Genomic DNA, 19,578 nt, shown 5'->3' with positions numbered 1-19,578 from the left:
CTGAACACTTCGGATGTAGCACGGATTCTTCTTACCTACAAGATGGCATAGTGCTACTACTTCTATCCACATGTCCATGGAAAAGGTATTGCAGAGTCAGGCTATTCCATTTATTTGAGAAGGGCACTCTGCAATAACAATACTTAGCTTGGGAAAAAGAAAGCAGGTTATATTTAAATAGCTAGTATAGCATTTTATTTGAAGTGGTTTTTAGTTTTATTAAAAGTGTAAACATTCTTCCAATCCCTTCACCTCTAAAATGTTCAGCCTAACAAAATGAAATTTTTATTATAATTCCCTGGCAGGTTGACCCAAAAACATTTCTCCTTCCCTCCTCCCCATTTTTATGTAATTGCCAGGAAACCAAAACAAAACCAAAAAAACCCCACTACCACACAAAATAGTTATTTGCATTCTGAGAGCTGCAATTATTATTTGAGTTTGTCTTTTTTGTCCTCTTCTTCAATATACTGAACTCATTCCTACCTTTCATGGAAATTGAAAGAAGCAAAGAAGGGAATTATAGTTTGTGGTAAGAACAGAAAAGCTAAAGCATCTCTTTGTTTTTACTATACTACTCTGACAGAGTTGAACATCTGACATGACACAGCTGCATACAGAAGAATGCAACATCCACAAGAGGACACACGATTGAGCCTCATAAAAGAGACAAATCTTTATTAGAAGGGATACATAAATTTAATAGGACCACTTCAGAAATGGTTCCAGTTAGAATATATTATTGTTTGCAATCTTTAACATTTTCTAGAGACCGATTCCTGCTAGAATGTCTACAATAGCTCACACCCCCAAATGCAGAGTGCAATGCTTCTGTACCAAGGTAAAATACCAACATGTGGCTAACCTACACTTAATTCATTACCTATGCTACAGGGAAATAGATTTTCATTTTAAGTACTATCAGTTTCAAACCTTTGGCTTTCTTCCTCCTTGCTACACCTGGAATGACTCTGAGCTGTCTCCAGAACCCTAAAGTATAACTCTTATCCTTTAGGACCTCCCTTCTACACTTCCTTATTCCACTCCCCCTTCTTGCAGAGGGGAGCTTACACTTCATCTCTCTCTCCAGGATTCCATACATTCTCCAGGGGGTGACTGTTGTCATTTTCTCCACACCATTAGTCCCAAAAAACTCAAGGTCACTATAATGTAGTCTCTTATCTTCCCAACATCTCGAAGACCAAAATCCGCACGTGATATGCAGGCAGTGTGCCCATGAACTTCAGCAGGAACTAAAGGTTTTGACTTGTGAGTTGTCGGAGGAAAGTTAAATAGTAGCATTTTTTACCTATTCTCAGGTTTGAAGGGTAATACACACTGTGCTGTTAACCCTTTGCACACAGCTCCCCCTGCATGGGTGTACGCACTGAAACAACTGAATAAAATAAAATTAGCATCCCATAGGCAAGCACGTTTGGCAACACAGAGCAAGGAGTGGGTCCCTCAGCTACAGCTCTTATCTGGTTTGCTTGACAAAGAGGTTGTCCTCACACATCTGACAAGTATGAAATAACTGGGCTTGTCAAATGCAACTTGGTCAGGATTGTCAGACAACAGTTCATATCGGCAACAACTCAATTAATATGAGGATTGAATAAGAAGAGAGAGGCTTTGCTCTTTCTGTTCTTGTCAGATGTGTCCAGCTAAATTTCACATCATACTGCAGTAGCACCTTCCTCTGCCATGCTGAAAAAAGGGTTTTGATTTGCTTATAGTGGTGTAGTTTTATGGTCTGAGTATGGATGTCCCCAAACTGCAACAATTAGTGTGGATTAATTAAATGCCTCTTATAAGCAATGAATATGAGAATTTTCTATACATCAACTGCACTCAGGGCTTAACTTTGAAGGGATGCGCATAAGAATAGAGTTGCCATGCTTGTCCTTCCCACAGTATTGATGCTTTCACGTACAGCATTAGCATCTGAACCGTTAGCCGCTTGTACAGGAAGTACATAGAATTTTCTGAGTAGTTCCCAGCATCCTGGGGCATTTTTAATATTTGTATTTTGTCTGTCAAAAAGGATCTTGAGTGCTCCAAGCCCGGCACAGTCTGTAAAAACAGGCAGACTTCACTCAATGCCACCAATGCATTCTAACCCTCCTCCCAGTTCTGGGTATTGCCTGGGCAAAGACTCCAAGAATTCAGTATGGTCATAAGTAAAAATTACAATGATTCAAAGTCTGGCACTTGCTATATTCAATCCTGAACGCCTCATAAGAGAGTCATGCTAGACTTAAGGACCACTGATATCACATCACAAATTCTCAGAGCCAGAAAGGTATTAACATTTAACTTTCAAAAGTCGAACTACACAAAAATAAGCATGCTTGTTAGATGAAAGTCAAAAAGCACTGTCACAAGGGCCAAAGGCCTGCCAGCAGAATGGTGGCTATTTAAAAACACCACGACAGAGGCTCAAACTAAATCTATGCCACAAATCTGAAAAAAATAGTATGAGGGCCAAAAGAATGTCACCATTGCTTTACAGCAGAGCAGTGCAGGTCAGTAGAGGCAAAAAGACTTTATTTAAACTTTGAACATCTTATCCTAGTGAAGATAATAGGAAGGTGCCACAAACGCCGGCAGATTACGGCTTCAAGTATGTGGCAGGCCACAAAAGGATTTGAGAAGCAACTTGCTAAAGACAAGAGACTAACAGTAAAGAGGATGTTTGAAAGTACACCAGAAGTAGAAAGCCTTCCAAACAGGTTACAGGTAATAGATGACCAAGATGTTAAAGGAACGCTCAGGGAAGACAAGGCCATTGCAGAAAAGCTAAATGAATTCTTTATCTCGATTTTCACTGCAGAGGTTATGGAGACAATAAAGACTAGAACTACCGTTTTTGGACAACAGATCTGAAGTACTATCCCACACTGATGTGTTAATAGAAGATAAATGGTAATAAGTCACCAGGACCAGCGGGTTTTTACCCAAGAGTTCTGAAGGAACTCAAATATGAAATTGCAGAACCAACAGTAGTATGTAACCTGTCACTGAAAACAAAACTCTGTACCTACTGACTGGATACTTAAACAAAAGGCTCCCAAGGAGACACTGACCAATGAGCCTCATGTCATTCGCAGGCAAACTGGTAGAAACTATAGTTAAAAAAATAAAAAGAAAGAATTATCAGGCACATGAGCATGATTTGTTATGGAAGAGATAACAGACTTTTGGTAAAGGCAAGTCATGCCTCTTATCAATCGGTTAGCATTCGGAGGTATCAACAAACGTGAATATGGGAGATCCAGTGGATAGAATGTACTTGGATTTTTAGATAGCCTTTGACAAGGTCCCTTACCAAAAGCTCTGATGGAAACAAAGGGTATGCCTAGGCTACCAGGCTGTGTCAACAAAACTTGTGTCAACACCCAAAGGTCAACAAAACAGAAATTGCTAGAGGGTGCATGCAATGCAGTATGCGTTTGTTTCCCATAGTGCAGTGTTATAGAACAGCGGAGCTGATTCCTGCACAACTCCTGCAGCCTTCTCAGCTGCTGGGAGAGGCACCCAAGAGTAGCTCTGTGAGGAATGTCAATCAGCACAGCATCCTGTCCCCCTCGCCCTGCAGCAGCAATCTGCCTGCCACTGTGTTCCTAATACAGGGCTAAACAGGAGCAGTCCAATGATTTTCTCTTTGTTTGTTCCCCAAATGGAGCAGCTCACTCAGTGGTCAGGTACTTCCCAGGACTTTGAAAGGGGAGGAACACATACCTGCAGGCAGCCGAGATCAAAACACTGAGCAGAACCATCAGGGCAGGCAGTGTGGGATATTGGCAGAAGCTAGTTCTGTCGACAAAATAAACAGTCTACGGTGGCTCTTTGTTGACAATAAAGGAAAAGAAAAAAGTACCTCCTACGGGTGGAAGTCTTTAGTCATTAAAACTAGGTGTTTTTCTGGACAAGAGTTGCATTGCAATGTATACTCTCTCACTTTTTTGTCGCCAAAAAGGCAGTTTTTGGCAACATAATCTTGTAGCGTAGACAAAGCCTGAGAAGTCATGGGGTAAGAGAAGATCCTGTCATGGATCAGTAACTGGTTACAGGATCAGAAACAAAAGGTGAGAATGAATGGTCAGTTTTCATCATGGGCAGAAATAAACAGATTGTTTCCCCTAGGATCTGTACCAAATCCTGTGTTGTTCGATCTATGGGAGTCTACTCCCAGAAGCACCCAGACACCCTGTGCCTCCAAACCTCCACTGATACCACACTGCTCAGTGTGGTATCATCACTGTCCCCAAAAACAATCCAGAATGAGAGGTTCCATAGCACAAGACATACCCTTCCCCTAGCTCAGCCTTCCCCCCACTTGAAGAGGTGCCTAGCCCTGCGCTCAAGGCAGAACTATTATCCCTGAGAGGTCTTTGTCTAACCTGCTATTAACCTCCATCACTGGAGATTCCACAACCAGCTAAGGCAATATATTCTAGTGCTTAACCATCCTGACAGGAAGTTTTTCCCAATGTCCAACTTAAACCATCCTTGCTGCAATTTAAGCCCATTGCTTGTCCTATCATCGGAGGATAACACGAACCATTTTTCTTCCTCCTCTCTGTACCAATCTTTTATGCGCTTGAAAACTGATATGTCCCCTCTCCTGGTATCTTCTCTTCTTCGGACTAACAAACCCATTCTTTCAATCTTCCCTCATAGGTCATGTTTTCTAGATCTTTAATCCCTTTTGTTGCTCTTCTCTGGATCCTCTCCAATTTGTCCACATCTTGCCTGAAATGTAGCACACAGAACTGGAAAAATACTCCAGTTGAGGCCTAATTAGCATGGAGATAGGCGGAAGAATTACTTTTCATGTCTTGCTTACAACATGCCTGTTAATGCATCCCAGGTGATGTTTGCTCTTTTTGTGACAGTGTTACACTGTTGACTCATTTAGCTTGTGATCTACTATGATTTCTAGATCCTTTCCTGCAGTGCTCCTTTTTATTTCTTAGGCATTTCTTACTTTGTATGTGGGCAAATCAATTGTTCCTTCCTAAGAAGAGTACGTTATATGTATCCTTATTCAATTTCATCCTATTTACTTCACATCATTTCTCTACTTTACTCAGATCATATTTAAATTTTAATCCTGTCCTCCAAAGCACTTTCAACCTCTGAGCCTAGTATCCTCTGTAAATGTTGTAAGTGTACTCTATGCTATTATCTTCACTGATGAAGATATTGAACAGAACTGGATCCAGAACGGATTCTTGCAGGACCTCTCATAATATGCCCTTCCAGCTTGACTGTGAACCCTTCCAGCTTGACTGTGAACCCAACTAACTACTATTTGGGACCACTTTTGCAACCAGTTATGCACCCACCTTACAGTAGCACCATGTAGGCTGAATATCCCCCTGTATATCCCTAGCTTATTTATGAAAAGGTCATGAGAGACAAAAAGCCTTCCTAAAGTCTAGATATGCCACATCTATCACTTTCCCTATTCACAAAGCTCGGTACCCTGTCAAAGAAAAGATGGTGAGTTGGTTTGACACCATTCTTGACAAATTCATACTGTTACTTACCACCTTTATGTTGTTCAAGGTCTTTGCAAATTGCTTATTTACTCCATTAACTTTCCAGGTACTGAAGTTCAGCTGAAAAGGTCTGTCTCTCCCACCACTGTAGCCATGAACAAATGAAGTCAACGTACAAACTGGATCCCCTTATGCAGATTTCAGGGAGGTGATGGAGCAATAATTTCTGGGTGCTGAACAATAATTATGAACAGGAGCTCAACAGTCAAGACAGTCTTGCCCTCCTCCCTAGCCCAAGAGAGCCAAACCTCGAACTAAAAGTAAACAAGACGACCCCTAATATTCAAGCAAAAGGATACATTTGTATCACATTAGCTTGCAGCTGATTAAGTGAAACTGCTAGATAATAAATGTCCCTTAAGCAGAGTCATTTTCACCTTATGCGTGCTACCTTAAAAACCAGTCAAAGCAGGGCATAAAGATAAATACTATGTACTAAAAATGCTACCTACAAATTTTCCCCTTTTTGTATTCAACTTAAGAACCGTATATGAAGATGGAGCTTGTAGCCAAACTCTGCTTTTTGCAGATAACAGGGAAACTCTGAATATTGGCTTTTACTGTTTTACATTAGATACATAACATAATGTAACAGAGCTCCGAGTAACAGAAACAAAGTAAAGACACAACCAGAATATAGCTCACAGCCTCAGTCACCATTGTTAGTAACATAACACTCTTGACTGGGGTCACAGCAGTGATTCATCTGTCTACTATAGGGAAAATGTCTGCTGAAATTTATGCATAAATATTCAGCACAGAGTAAACGAGCAATAAATGTACTTCTTACACCAATGACAAGAGTTAGTTGTTTGTTTAATCCCCCCTCCATGGCACTGGAAATTTTCTTCACCCACTGTCAGAATATATTTTAGGAAGCTTTTGATTTTGAAAAACAAAAGGTGGATCAACTCTTTCTTGGTGTGTCAGATCAGCACATCTTTTCATTTTACACTCATTCAGTTATCTGTCTTTCAAGCTGTAGTTGAAGGAAACTCCATTTTTGATGGACCCATTCATGATGCTCTTTGGATTCTCTCTTTCGACCTTTTCTCTGCTAAAGATAGTGTCCTGGTCGCTGTCGAATTCAGACTCTGAAACCATCAGACTGGAATTGTGTTCTGTACTTCTGTGTTTTATACCTGAAAATAAACAATCAAGCCAAAAGGTTCTCTGGAAAGTTTTATTTTTAAATTTAGTAACCTGTCTCTTGGGTAGCATTGCGCAATATCAGTGATACTGTGCTACCCTGCCTCTAAGAGTAAGTATTCAGACCACTATCCATATTAACAACTATACAAGTAAACACTAAATATTGGGGGGCCAGATACGCCAATGGAGCTTCTCCCATTGATACTGAGTGGCTTGCACTTCGTGTCTTCTCCTGCTTCTGTTTAACTGCACATGCTCAATTCATTTAAAGCACCTCATCATGCAGCACGGTCATTTCTAACAGCTTAAACCAGCCAATTAATTCTATCCACAAAGACAGCTCTATGATTGATCCAATTGACCATGAAAAGTCTGTGCTCCTGGACAAACTTGTTACTTTTTAGGATGCCATTGTTCAGGAAGTTTTCCTCCATTGGACTTGAAATTTTCCCCCATTAAAGGGAATTCAAAATTCCTTCATTGTGAATGGAAGCTGTTAACTAGGGAAATAATTAAAGCCTAATGAAATTAAGTGGGACATATTTGGGCCATGCAACATTGCTGTGCATAAGCTTGAAAAAGCAGTTTTAACTTTGTAACATAAAAAGCTTGTTTTCATGTTTTCTTTTAAAGTGTGTGTAGAAGAGAACTTTCTAAAACATAGGAGTTTAACGATCAACTGCTAAAAAAGATCCCAATTAAAAATAAATCTTACCATATTTGGGCCTTAGCTCCATCCTCTCCTGGTCATCTATGTTATCTAGGATGGTGTATTTGGTTTTCTTTCTTATTTTTGTCCTCTTTCTGCTAAAAGTATAGTGACACCAGTAAATCAAATTTTCATGCACAGTACACATACATCTTTTTATACACATACATCTTTTTCTTATAAATGCCTTAGGGGCCAAGAATATCTCCTACCCCTGTACCCCCTCCACAGTCCCTACCCCTTCTCTCCATATCTCTCTCTGGACCAGTCAGATGCCCTCTGTAGAGTCCAAGGCAAATGAGGACAGAGTCACAAGGCAGATGAGCCCCAGTTCCTGCCACATGCCAGTCTGGAATGTTCAACACCGGCAACCCCTATGTCAGAGAGAGTAGTCCAAGGGGGACAGCTTTTCAACCAACATCCTGTATGTCTCACCAAAACGACATTGTGGGGAAGATTAAACACCTGGACAACTCATTTTTTTTTGTTTCATCTAAACAAACTGCCTCTGTTGGATTGTCTGATAAGCAACAAAACGTGCACTCCAATGACTAGCACCAGCGAGAACCAAATAGAAAAAACATGTTTTCCTTGGGAGAGAATTACTGATGGTCTTGCTGACATGTGATTTACACTGAAAAGCTAGGTCAGAGCCACCTCGGTGAGGGGGGGAGAATAAAAACTTTCCCTGGACCACTTTAGCTATTTTAACCTATCCCTCAGTGCAGATGCAGATAAGTGGAGGGAAGAATACTTCTGTCTCCATAGCTACTGTCATTCATAGCTGCTGCAGTTCCTACATGAATGAAAAAAATCCCTTCCATACAAGTAGGCTGCTTTAGAGTATGAGTTTGTTGGCATAGTGACGCTGATGTAGCTAAATCAGTGTAGTCCGTGCAGTGAAGACACACCTGAGATCAGACAAAGTATATTGAGGCGGACAAAAAAAAAGCTGGAAACCGGGAGAGAGACTCCTGGGACACACAGTGTTAGCATACAAAGTACAGGCTAGTTTCCCTGGACCTAAGCCAGACCCAACCTGCCGAGCTATGTCCATTCTCCATGAGGTCAACTCTGCTTTAGAGTTTCATTCCCTCAAGAACTCCCTAGTTTAGTGATCTCCAGGACATACAGCTTCATCTTGGTGTGTGACAAAGATGGCGGTGGGCAATAATTTTGGGGCCCAGTAGGGGTGGGGCCTAAAACAGAACGGGTGGGGCCAGAATGCTTCCGGGCTTCCCCACCCCCAGACCATGATTGGTCTGGGGGTGGGAAAGCCCTTCCCCCTCAGCATCCATGCCCCTGGCAGCACAGGAAGAGGCTTTGCATGCTCCCCCACCCTCTGGCCAATTAGGGTCTTGGGGTGGGGGAAGCACACAAAGTTTCCTCTGCCCTGTCAGGAGAATATAGCACTTTGAAGTGTTGTGTGCGCCTAGCAGGACGGGAGGAGACTTCACGTGCTCCCCCACCCCCAAGCCGTGGTTGGTCTGGGGGCGGGAGGAGTGCACAAAGTTTCCTCCGCCCTACAAGGAGTGCACGGCATGAGGCTTTGCATGCTCCCTGCCCCCAGGCTAATCAGAGCTTAGGGGTGAGGGAGGGCACGAAACTTCGTCCGCCTGCCCCCGCCATGCCAGAAGCACGCAGCATTTAGACAAGTACCACGTGCTCCTAGCAGGGCGGAGGAAACTTTGTGCAGTTCCCCACCCCCAAGCTCCAATTGGAGCGTGGGAAGTTTCCTCCACCCTGCCAGGAGCATGTAGCACTTTGAAGTGCCACGCGCTCGCGGGGGTAAGACGGAAGTAACTTCGCTCGCTCCTCCCGCCCACAGACCAATCAGGGCTTGGGGGCAGGGGAGCGCATGAAGTCTCCTCCCACCCTGCCAGGAGTGAGCGGCACTTCAAAGTGCTTCATACACTTCCCCCACCCCCAGGTCCTAATTGGCCTGAGGGCGGGGGAGCGGCAAGGCCTCTGCGGGTTAGATCCAGCCCGCAGAGGCCCTTTTGCCCACCCCTGCTCTAGAGGGAAGATTGTAAAGATCTTAAATATGTTTTCAGATGTTGGGCTGGGATATACATTAATTATAGGTGGAGAGGTTCCAGCAGTAGTCTCTTTTTATAACTATTTTTTTAAAGAGTGTCAAGGAACACCACAGGCAAAGGACAGGTACTGCTTTTTCACGGGACAAGTATATAAACCCAAAAGACAGAAAGAAATATTTCCAGAGGACAGTTGCGTTTGAGAAGAGCAGAATGGTTTAATGCTGAAAAGCTGACCAAAGGAAGAAAAGAGAGTACAGGCAGTCCCCGACTTACGCGGATCCGACTTATGTCGGATCCGCACTTACAAACGGGGCTTTCTCGCCCCGGAAGTTGGGGCGAGAAAGCCCCGTTCGTAAGCTGCTCCAGTGCCCCTGGTCTGCTGGAGACCGTCTCCGGCAGACCAGGGGCACCAGGCGGGTTCCCACGCTTCTGAGGCTTTGCCAGAGCAAAGCCTCAGAGGCGCGGGGAACCGCCGCTGCTGCCGCTTCAGTCTGGGTGCCTGTGGTCTGCTGGGGACTGTTCCCAGCAAACCACAGGCACCCAGACTGAAGCCGCAGCCGCGGCGGGGTCCCTCGCCTCTGAGGCTTTGCCAGAGCAAAGCCTCAGAGGCGCGGCACCCCGCTGCCGCTGCGGCTCTGCTCCCTGTGTCCCTGGTCTGCTGGGGGAGGGGGCGCAGCTAGTGTGCTCTCCCCCCCCCCCCCCCCCCCCCAGCAGACCAGGCTTTTGTTTTGGACTCTGGGGCAGAGCAGCTGGGGCGCTGCCGATTGGTCCTGCAGCGCCCGCTCTGGGCACTACTGGACCAACCCGGCAGCACCCCAGCTGCTCTGCCCCCGGCATCCCCAAGTCAGCTTCTGCTGAAACTGACCAGCGCTGACTACAGGAAGCCCCAGGCAGAGTTGCTCTGCCCCGGGCTTCCTGGAATCAGCTGCTGATCAGTTTCAGCAGCAGCTGACTTGGGGACGCCTGGGGTTCTTAAGTTGATTCTGTATGTAAGTCAGAACTGGTGGTCAGTTTCAGCAGTGTCTGAATCTGGACGCCAGTTCCGACTTACATACAGATTCAACTTAAGAACAAACCTACAGTCCCTATCTTGTACGTAACCCGGGGACTGCATGTAGTAAAATACACACCTTGGACTTCAAAAAAGCAGATTTTGACTCCCTCCGAGATCTGATGGGCAGAATCCCCTGGGATGTTAACATGAAGGGGAAAGGAGTCCAGGACAGCTGGCAGTATTTTAAAGAAGCCTTACTGAAGGTACAGAAACAAACCATCCCGACGCGTAGCAAGAGAGGCAAACATGCTAGGAGACCGGACTGGCTTACAGGAGAAATCCTTGGTGAACTTAAGCACAAAAAGGAAGCTTACAAAGAGTGGATACTTGGACAAACGACCAGGGAGGAGTTTAAAGGTATAGCTCGAGAATGCCGGGGGGTTATCAGGAAGGCGAAAGCGCAAATGGAATTGCGACTGGCTAAGGATGTGAAGAATAACAAGAAAGGTTTCTACAGGCATGTTAACAAGAAGAAGGTGATCAGAGAGGGTGTGCGGCCCCTAATGGATGAAGGAGGTAACCTAGTGACAGATGATGTGGGGAAAGCTGAAGTACTCAATGCTTTCTTTGCCTCTGTATTCACGGACGAGGTCAGCTCCTGGGACTTCTGCGCTAAGTGACGCAAGATGGGATGAAGATGGACAGCCCGTGGTGGGTAAAGAACAGGTTAGGAACTATTTAGAAAAGCTAAACGTACATAAATCCATGGGTTCGGACTTAGTGCATCCGAGGGTACTGAGGGAGTTGGCAAATGTCATTGAGGAGCCTTTGGCTATTATCTTTGAAAAGTCGTGGAGATCGGGAGAAATCCCAGATGATTGGAAAAAGGCAAATGTAGTGCCCATCTTCAAAAAAGGGAAGAAGGATGATCCAGGGAACTATAGGCCAGTCAGTCTTACCTCGGTTCCTGGAAAAATCATGGAAGGGATCCTTAAGGAATCCATTTTGAGGCACTTGGATGAGAGGAAAGTGATTAGGAATAGTCAGCATGGATTCACGAAGGGCAAGTCATGCCTGACCAATCTGATTAGCTTCTATGATGAGGTAACTGCCTCGGTGGACATGGGGAAGTCAGTGGATGTTATATACCTTGACTTTAGCAAGGCTTTTGATACGGTCTCCCACAATATTCTTGCCAGCAAGTTAAGGGAATGTGGATTGGATAAATGGACGGTAAGATGGATAGAAAGATGGTTAGAAGGCCGGGACCAGCGGGTAGTGATTAATGGCTCGATGTCAGGATGGCGGTCGGTTTCTAGCGGAGTGCCCCAAGGTTCAGTTCTAGGACCGGTTTTGTTCAATATCTTTATTAATGATCTGGATGAGGGGATGGATTGCATCCTCAGCAAGTTTGCGGATGACACTAAGCTGGGGGGAGAGGTAGATACACTTAAGGGCAGAGATAGGGTCCAGAATGACTCAGACAAATTGGAGGATTGGGCCACAAGAAATCTGATGAGGTTCAACAAGGACAAGTGTAGAGTCCTGCACTTGGGACGGAAGAATCCCAAGCATTGTTACAAGCTGGGGACCAACCGGTTAAGTAGTAGTTCTGCAGAAAAGGACCTGGGGGTTACAGTGGATGAGAAGCTGGATATGAGTCAACAGTGTGCCCTGTAGCCAAGAAGGCTAATGGCATATTAGGTTGCATTAAGAGGAGCATTGCCAGCAGATCCAGAGATGTCATTATTCTCCTTTATTCGGCTTTGGTGAGGCCACATCTGGAGTATTGTGTCCAGTTCTGGGCCCCCCACTACAAAAAGGATGTGGACGCATTGGAGAGGGTCCAGCGGAGGGCAACCAAAATGATTAGGGGGCTGGAGCATATGACTTATGAGGAGAGGCTGAGGGACTTGGGTCTGTTTAGTCTGCAGAAGCGAACAGTGAGGGGGGATTTGATAGCAGCCTTCAACTTCCTGAAGGGAGGTTCCAAAGAGGATGGAGAGAGGCTGTTCTCAGTAGTGACAGATAGCAGAACAAGGAGCAACGGTCTCAAGTTGAGGTGGGAGAGGTCCAGGTTGGATATTAGGGAAAACTATTTCACTAGGAGGGTGGTGAAGCACTGGGTTACCTAGGGAAGTAGAGGTGTTTAAGTCTCGGCTTGACAAAGCCCTGGCCGGGTTTATTTAGTTGGAATTGGTCCTGCCTAGAGCAGGGGGCTGGACTTGACCTTCTGAGGTCTCTTCCAGCTCTATGATTCTATGACATTGGTTTGACAGGGTGCAGCAATGTCACGTTTACCCCACACATACCTTTTGCAGCAGCAGATGCAGAGCCATGCTAAGCCCACCAAGAGCACAATCAGAATGAAAGTGGATACCATCACGTAGAGTATGCTCCATTCTAGAACATAAAACAAGAGAGCGATGTGCAAAGGAATCACGAATATCACAGCTTTAATAACTGATCCCAAGATGCAGAGTGCCCGCTTCATTTTTCTTTACTTTGATTGGAAATTGAGAGTAGTTCTCTTAGAAGGGAATCTGTAAAAATGACATCACAATGGTACCTAGTTATCATTGCTGAGATGTAAAACTCCCCTCCCCCCCCCCCCCCCTTGCCAGCCCATCACAGTTTGCCTGAGATCTGAAAGTCAAACTGGGTTCTTTCCATCTTGGCATCTCACTCAAGTGAGGTGTGAACCTCTATGCACCAGCTGCACAGTGCAGCTCTGACAGGGGAGCTGTTTGGCGACAGTGAGCTGTTAGAAAAAGGATACCTTCTTATGAAGAAACTGAAAAAATATCATATGGGAATAGGGAGACAAAAAACATGAAGCCCCACAAGCTAATCTTTACAGTCACTTTTTAGGGTATTACTATTATTCATTCTTATTAATAATTATTATTATTAATTAACAACTGTAGCAGCACTTAGGATTGGGTACCACTGTGCTATTTTTATTTATTTGGATTTCTGCTAGAACAGATGGGTCCAGTTTCTGATAGTGATCCTATAGAAAATAATCAGACGGCCAAGGAGTAATGTATTTCTCAACTTAAGAATAGGAGACTGTCCCGTATGAAGACTAGGACTGTTATTTTGACTAAACTAATGCTATTAAAAATATTTGATTAAATTAAGGCTATTAAAAACTAAGTACAGTAGAGGAGATTTCCATTAGGGCAGTGGTTCTCAACTCATTTCAGTCCACGGACCACCAGGCCAATCAAAAAATTTTCATGGACCACCTCCAGCACATGTAGCAAAGGACGAATGACACAGCAACTGCTCGGCACAACGGTGGCAGCTACACTGACGCTCAAAGCCTCAGACGGAAACTACTGGCAAGACAATGCGGTTGCATCCTAGGTGACACTATGGATGACACGCCGAGTGCTTGTGAACACGGCGTAAAACAGCCTAATGGCGGTGCCTGCTCACGCCGTGTGACTTTGGACAATGTTCCTGTGGACCACCGAAAAAGTCACCACAGCATTAGGGTGTCAAATGGGTATGCCTAACAAAGAACTGACAGTCCCATCAAATAAAATATATAGCAGTAACAACTAAACTCTATTTTCCAGGGATAATTGTAATAGCTGTAAGGTAAGAAAATGATGGTCAAATAAAAAGGCACGATTTTAACTGACAAGACTGTTTCATATAAAAACATAAGTATTTTGTAGCAACTGCTAAAAACCTCTAGGCCACCATATTAAAACATGAAACATCCGCCAGCATGCAGTGGGAAGGTGTTATCTCTGTGTTGTTTCTCTGAACCTCTGCGGAAATCAGAAACTGTCAAGCAACAGCAGGTGCAATAGAAAGGTTATCTACGGAGCCATCCAACCGGGCCCAAAATAATTCCCAAGTGTCCCAGAAGTAACACTTAGCTATTTTTAATATTTTTCTCCTAAAACCGTGATGCAAAATTTGAAAAAAAAAAGTATTTTAAAACGACAATGTCTAGTATTATTTAGAAGGCTTTCAATCACTTTAAACTTTCATGCATGTTTCCAGAGTGGAATACTGATGGGCTGGACAACCCGAGAGTCTCCTAATTTTCTGTCATTATTCATTTCCTTATTTTCTCAATTTCCACAAGTAATACAACTCCAACTCTGGGGCATATTCTTCCTTTCTTCTCTACATGTAACTGTTAATGCCAGAAATGGGGTCACAGCACCCACGGAAGTGCCAGGCCTGTGACATGTCCTGCAGGTTGCTGAATGCCCTCAACTCTGACTGCAATCAGTGCTAGTGAGGTATTTTGCACCTTACAAAATGGAACTCTGGCCAACTTGTTGGGAAAAGAAGTCTTAGTAAACAATCAAGGGGGAAAAGAATTCCAGAAAATTCAGTCTACTTTCTCAGCAACAGTTTTACCAAGTAATAAAGGTTTACAATCACTTTGCTTCTTTTTTTTCCCCTCTGAATCTTGCCTGTTACATGAAAAGAATGTCCCCTTTAAAGAAGCTGTTACATCCAAGTCAATCCTGCCAGGTGCTGAGCACTCAGATCCCATTTGGCAATTGTGCGCATGCTTTAAGCTAAGCACACAAGCAGTCCTATGGATGTCAATGAGACTGTTACTGTGCTTCAACTTGAGCATGTGCCTAATTGTTTTGATGTATCAGGCTAGAGCAGTAGTTCTCAACCAGGGGTACAGTATCAATGGGGGTACCCAGAGATCTTCTAGGGGGCACATCAACTCATTTGGATATTTGTCTTGTTTTCCAACAGGCTACATAAAAAAAGCACTAGTGAAGTCCATCTAGACTAAAATTTCATACAATGACTTGTTTATATTGCTCTGTATACTATGCACTGAAATCTAAGTACAATATTTATATTCCAGTTGATTTATTTGTAAGTACAGGTAGTCCCCGGGTTATGTACAAGATAGGGACTGTAGGTTTGTTCTTAAGTTGAATTTGTATGTAAGTCGGAACTGGTACATATTGTAGGGGAAACTCTAGCCAAACATTTCTCCAGAGCTCAGTTTTATTCTCCCCACCTCACTTCCCTCAGTCCTTTATTCTCAAGTTGAGGTGTCTGCTGAGAAAAGCCGCTCCGCATCTCCCTGGTCTGCTGGGTGGGGCGCTAGCTTTGTGTCTCCCTGGTCTGATAGGGGGAAAAGCAGCTAGTGCGGGGTTGCCTCACCCCGTTTGTAAGTAGGGATCCTATGTAAGTCGGATCCATGTAACCCGGGGACTGCCTGTATATGGTAACAATGACAAAGTAAAAACAATCTTTTCAATAATAGTGTACTGAGACACATCTGTATTTTTGTGTCTGATTTTGTAAACAAGTAGTTTTTAAGTTAGGTGAAACTTGTTGGGAGTAGGCAAGACAAATCACACTCCTGAAGGGGGTTCATTGTAGTCCGGAAAGTTTGAGAGCCACTGGGCTAGAGTGATTTGCAAGTTGCAGAATCATGCTCAGACTTGCTTCTCATGTCATATGACTACATTTCTTTGTTTTGTTGGTTGGTTCTGGAAGACAGGTGTATGTATTGTTAATTCACTTTCAGTATGTGTATTACTCATAGATACCTTTATAGAACTACTCTACACAGAAAAGGGAAATCATTCTTAGAACATACCACACGATGCCATCTAAACTCACCACAGTTACTCTCTCCATCAGTTAGGTAACGCTGGATCAAGTTCTCCATCCATAGCTGATAGCAAATACAACGCTTTGTGATGGGATCACAGTGACCATGTCCAGAGCATTTTAAGAGGCAGACTAAGAACAAACCAAATGTGAAAATAATTACAGTGTAGAAGGGCAGCGTGTAATGCACACGCTGCTGAGACCCTAGCGCAGGGGTGATGCATGGCCCATTTCTTGCCCACAACTCCAGTGCAGAGGGTAACAAACAAAAAGGTCACTTAGAAATTGAGCTACAGGAATTTCACTGAGGCATTTCCATGCATCACTGGTAGACAAATATATACCCCTCCCTCCCCCAAAACCATTGCTTTTGCTGCTATTAATAAACTGAATCACTGCTGGTTCCTAATCTTCCAGTCATTTGCTGGGGGTCTAAATTAGTCAGCAAGTCAAAGGTGTTAATTGACACTAGGGAGTAACCTGAGTCAGGGAGTTCAGTTTTGTTTATTGTTGGGTATTTCAATGGGGTATAGTCTCCATAATAGCTGAGTACTTGAGATATATTAATGTGCCGAGACACTACCATCATGAATATCATACAAATGCCTGAAAGAAATATACCATCACAACCCCTGAGGGTATGGCATTCATATACTTACTTTTTAAGCAATAAATTACTGTCCAAAATACAAGGAACTTGCAGCATTTTTTTGGTCTTTTAGGTGAATAAAAATAAAGGCAAATTTGCACATTTTACCTCCAATTTTCTATTTTGAAAAAGCCCTTAATCGTTACAGTGTAACAACTGTCACTTTTTTCCCCTCAGAGAGGAAATGCAAAAATACACCATATTCATCAATGATTATTTTAGAGCCACAGCTTGTATCTATCCCTTTGCATTCTGATCCTGAGCATAACTCCCCTTGGGTTGTAAATGATAAATTCCTTTCTGTAATGCCCCCCAGAAACCTGCAGAGTTCCAATTACCAGCAGCACTGAGACTTTATGGCAAATTAAAACTTGAAACTTGGCTTGAAAGCCCAACCATCACTGTGAAAAGCTCTTGGATTCTGAAGAAACACTTGGGGTCTGCCCACTCTACAATATTTACTACCTGGGGGGATGGAGCTATACAGGTTGGACCTCCCAAAACCGGGACTCCCTCATCCAGCAACATCCATGGTTCAGCAGGACCACAGGTGTTCCTGGACCAGGGAGCCCTGGCTGGGAGCCCCAATGGCAAAAAGGCTGGCGACTCAGAGCCCGGCAGAGCTGGGGCTGGCACTGGAGCCCCAGTAGCACAGGAAGGGCCGTGGCAGTCCCAGTTGCAGGGCTAGGGATGTGGCAAGCACAGCAGCTGCATTAGCTGCTGGTAATTGGAACTCTGCAGGACACTGGGGGCATTGCAGAAAGGAATTGATCATTTACAACCCAAGGGGAGTTATGTCAGGGCCAGAGACGTGGCAGACATGGCAGTCCCAATAGCAGGGCTGGGGCACGGAGGGGGAGGAATGTGGTTGGGGCTGGCAGCAGGGAGGGAGAGTGGTCTGGGGAGCCAGTAGCAGGGGACCTCCTCTGGTCTGGCAAATTCCCTCGTTCGCGACTGGTCAGGTCCCAAGGGTGCCAGACCAGAGAGGTCCAACCAATAAGACAATTGATGGCCTTGATGTCCTGAAGGGAGGTAGGACTTAATTATAATCCTGTTAGGGAATAGCATAACATCTAGGCACTAGGGATACAACACAAATGCTATATTACATTATAGCAGTAAGGTTCCAGTAAGGTTTGTCCAATTCGCAGAGAAGAACAAACCATGTTATAACTCAGCTGGGATAATATAGTGTTATAACATAGTTCCCCCACCATGGTACATTTCCTAATATACAGTAAATGAGCCTTAGTTTACAAAATGATTGACAGCTATGATACTCTTTGCCACTTTTATCTTTAAAAGGAAAGCAAGAAACTGGCAAAAGGCTGTCCTAAATAAACAGGTATTTCAAGCCTCATCTTTCAGAAAACTGAAGCAAAACAGTGCAGGGAGAAAAGCCACTACATTCTGCTCCCTTGCTGCCTATGTGAATTAATATTCTGATGTCTGTAAACTTCAAGAAATAGGAAGCAGCAGGCAGAACATACCAACTGTATCAACCCGCAGAACTTTAAAAAGCAGGAAGTCAGCCTTCTCCTTCAGCAGCTGCACATGCAGCATCCGTGTGACATCTGAAGCCTTTCTTACTTTGAAAGGATGCCCATTCTGCACGTAGAATATAACCGCTGTGCTGCAGAGAGAACGCAGAAACAAAATGGAGATTTAGTTTGATTGCAAGAGCCCATACTCTGGAAATCAGAAATGTAAAATCAGTCTCTTTGGTGTCTATATTTTATTTAATCTGCCACTGGGTTAACCACATTCATCAGAGGGATGTAGCTGTTGAACTACGGTGCAGTTCAGGAACAATAACAGTTGTCTAGCACCTCAGCTTCATAGGAAAAAGTTGAGGGAGCAGAACACACTCTTTCCTCCCAAGTCTGGATTTTTTAAACTTCCAGGCACACTGCAAAGCCTTCTCTTTTCCCATAAATATCTAAGGTCTAATCCAAAACCCACTGCAGGAAACAGAATCAGGGCAATAGAGAGAGTGGTCATTTATAGCTGGCAATTAAGAGAGCCAATGTTGAACCAATGAATGTCTGACACTCCAGCATAAAATCTTTATGTCATGTTATGCTGCAGTTGCATGGGAGGATTTGGTTTTTGGGGGAATGAATCCTTTAATTGGAAATTAGTCACAGGGGGTACATCTACACTGCAGGCTAAAGATAAGTAAAGATACGCAACTTCAGCTACATTAATTGGGTAGCTGAAGTCGAAATACCTTAATTTGACTTTTGGTGCTGTCCACACTAATAAGTTGAAGGAAGGACTCTCTTCCTTTGACTTCCCTTACTCCTCATGAAATAAGGGTTATAGAAGGTAGAGTAAGAAGCCCCTTTTTTCGAAATTACAGGCTTGCTGTGTAGATGTGCACTCTGTTATTTTGAAATAACGCTGCTGTGTAGAGACATGCCCTGGGATTTAAAAGTGTAGAGATACCATTACATTTGATTATAGTGTAGATTTTACATTTTGGGAGGAACATAGTCAGAGCCCTATGTGCCCAAAATGATTTTTTAATAAACCAATTAGTTAATTTAGGAAGACATCTCAACTGATTCCATCAACCATATTGTCAGGTCTCATGTGCAAGCTACACAGAAATCTGTAGTAAGATCAGCTGTGTACAACAATTTCCAGTCTTTCTTCTTTAAATCTGCCACTCAAATGCATCCACTGTATATACTTCTCCATGTTACTCAGAAGCAGGTAGACAGTGAGCATGTACAGTGACCATCTGCTCTCCACTTACTCAGGAGATGAGAGTTCCAATACTGCTGTGGAAAAAGCAGCACCTGGACATCACAGTTTTGAGTGGGGGGCGGGGTACAAAAAGG

At 43.8% G+C, this 19,578-nt stretch overlaps 1 protein-coding gene across 8 annotated transcripts in view; it reads right to left on the bottom strand.

Annotated features, from left to right (window-relative positions):
- Nucleotides 1–398: 398 nt before the first annotated feature.
- KIAA0319 (KIAA0319 ortholog) overlaps nt 399–19,578 on the bottom strand; it is an 84,208-nt gene continuing 65,028 nt past the window's right edge. For 6 of the 8 annotated variants that reach the window (XM_075921143.1, XM_075921145.1, XM_025190092.2 and 3 more), the window contains 5 exons: nt 18,223–18,365; nt 16,093–16,215; nt 12,774–12,864; nt 7,435–7,526; nt 399–6,709 (listed from right to left, as the gene is read on the bottom strand). In XM_075921143.1, coding sequence (XP_075777258.1) covers nt 6,531–6,709; nt 7,435–7,526; nt 12,774–12,864; nt 16,093–16,215; nt 18,223–18,365 — 628 coding nt within the window. In that variant the 3' untranslated portion in view covers nt 399–6,530. The remainder of the gene's footprint in view (nt 6,710–7,434; nt 7,527–12,773; nt 12,865–16,092; nt 16,216–18,222; nt 18,366–19,578) is intronic. The other 2 variants (XM_075921144.1, XM_075921146.1) reach the window with 1 other exon arrangement.

This window comes from Pelodiscus sinensis, chromosome 2 (assembly GCF_049634645.1).
Source record: "Pelodiscus sinensis isolate JC-2024 chromosome 2, ASM4963464v1, whole genome shotgun sequence".
In the NCBI taxonomy this organism is placed as follows: Eukaryota; Metazoa; Chordata; order Testudines; family Trionychidae; genus Pelodiscus; species Pelodiscus sinensis.
Note: the sequence above shows the minus strand (reverse complement) of the source record. Positions and strands in the feature narration are given on the sequence as shown.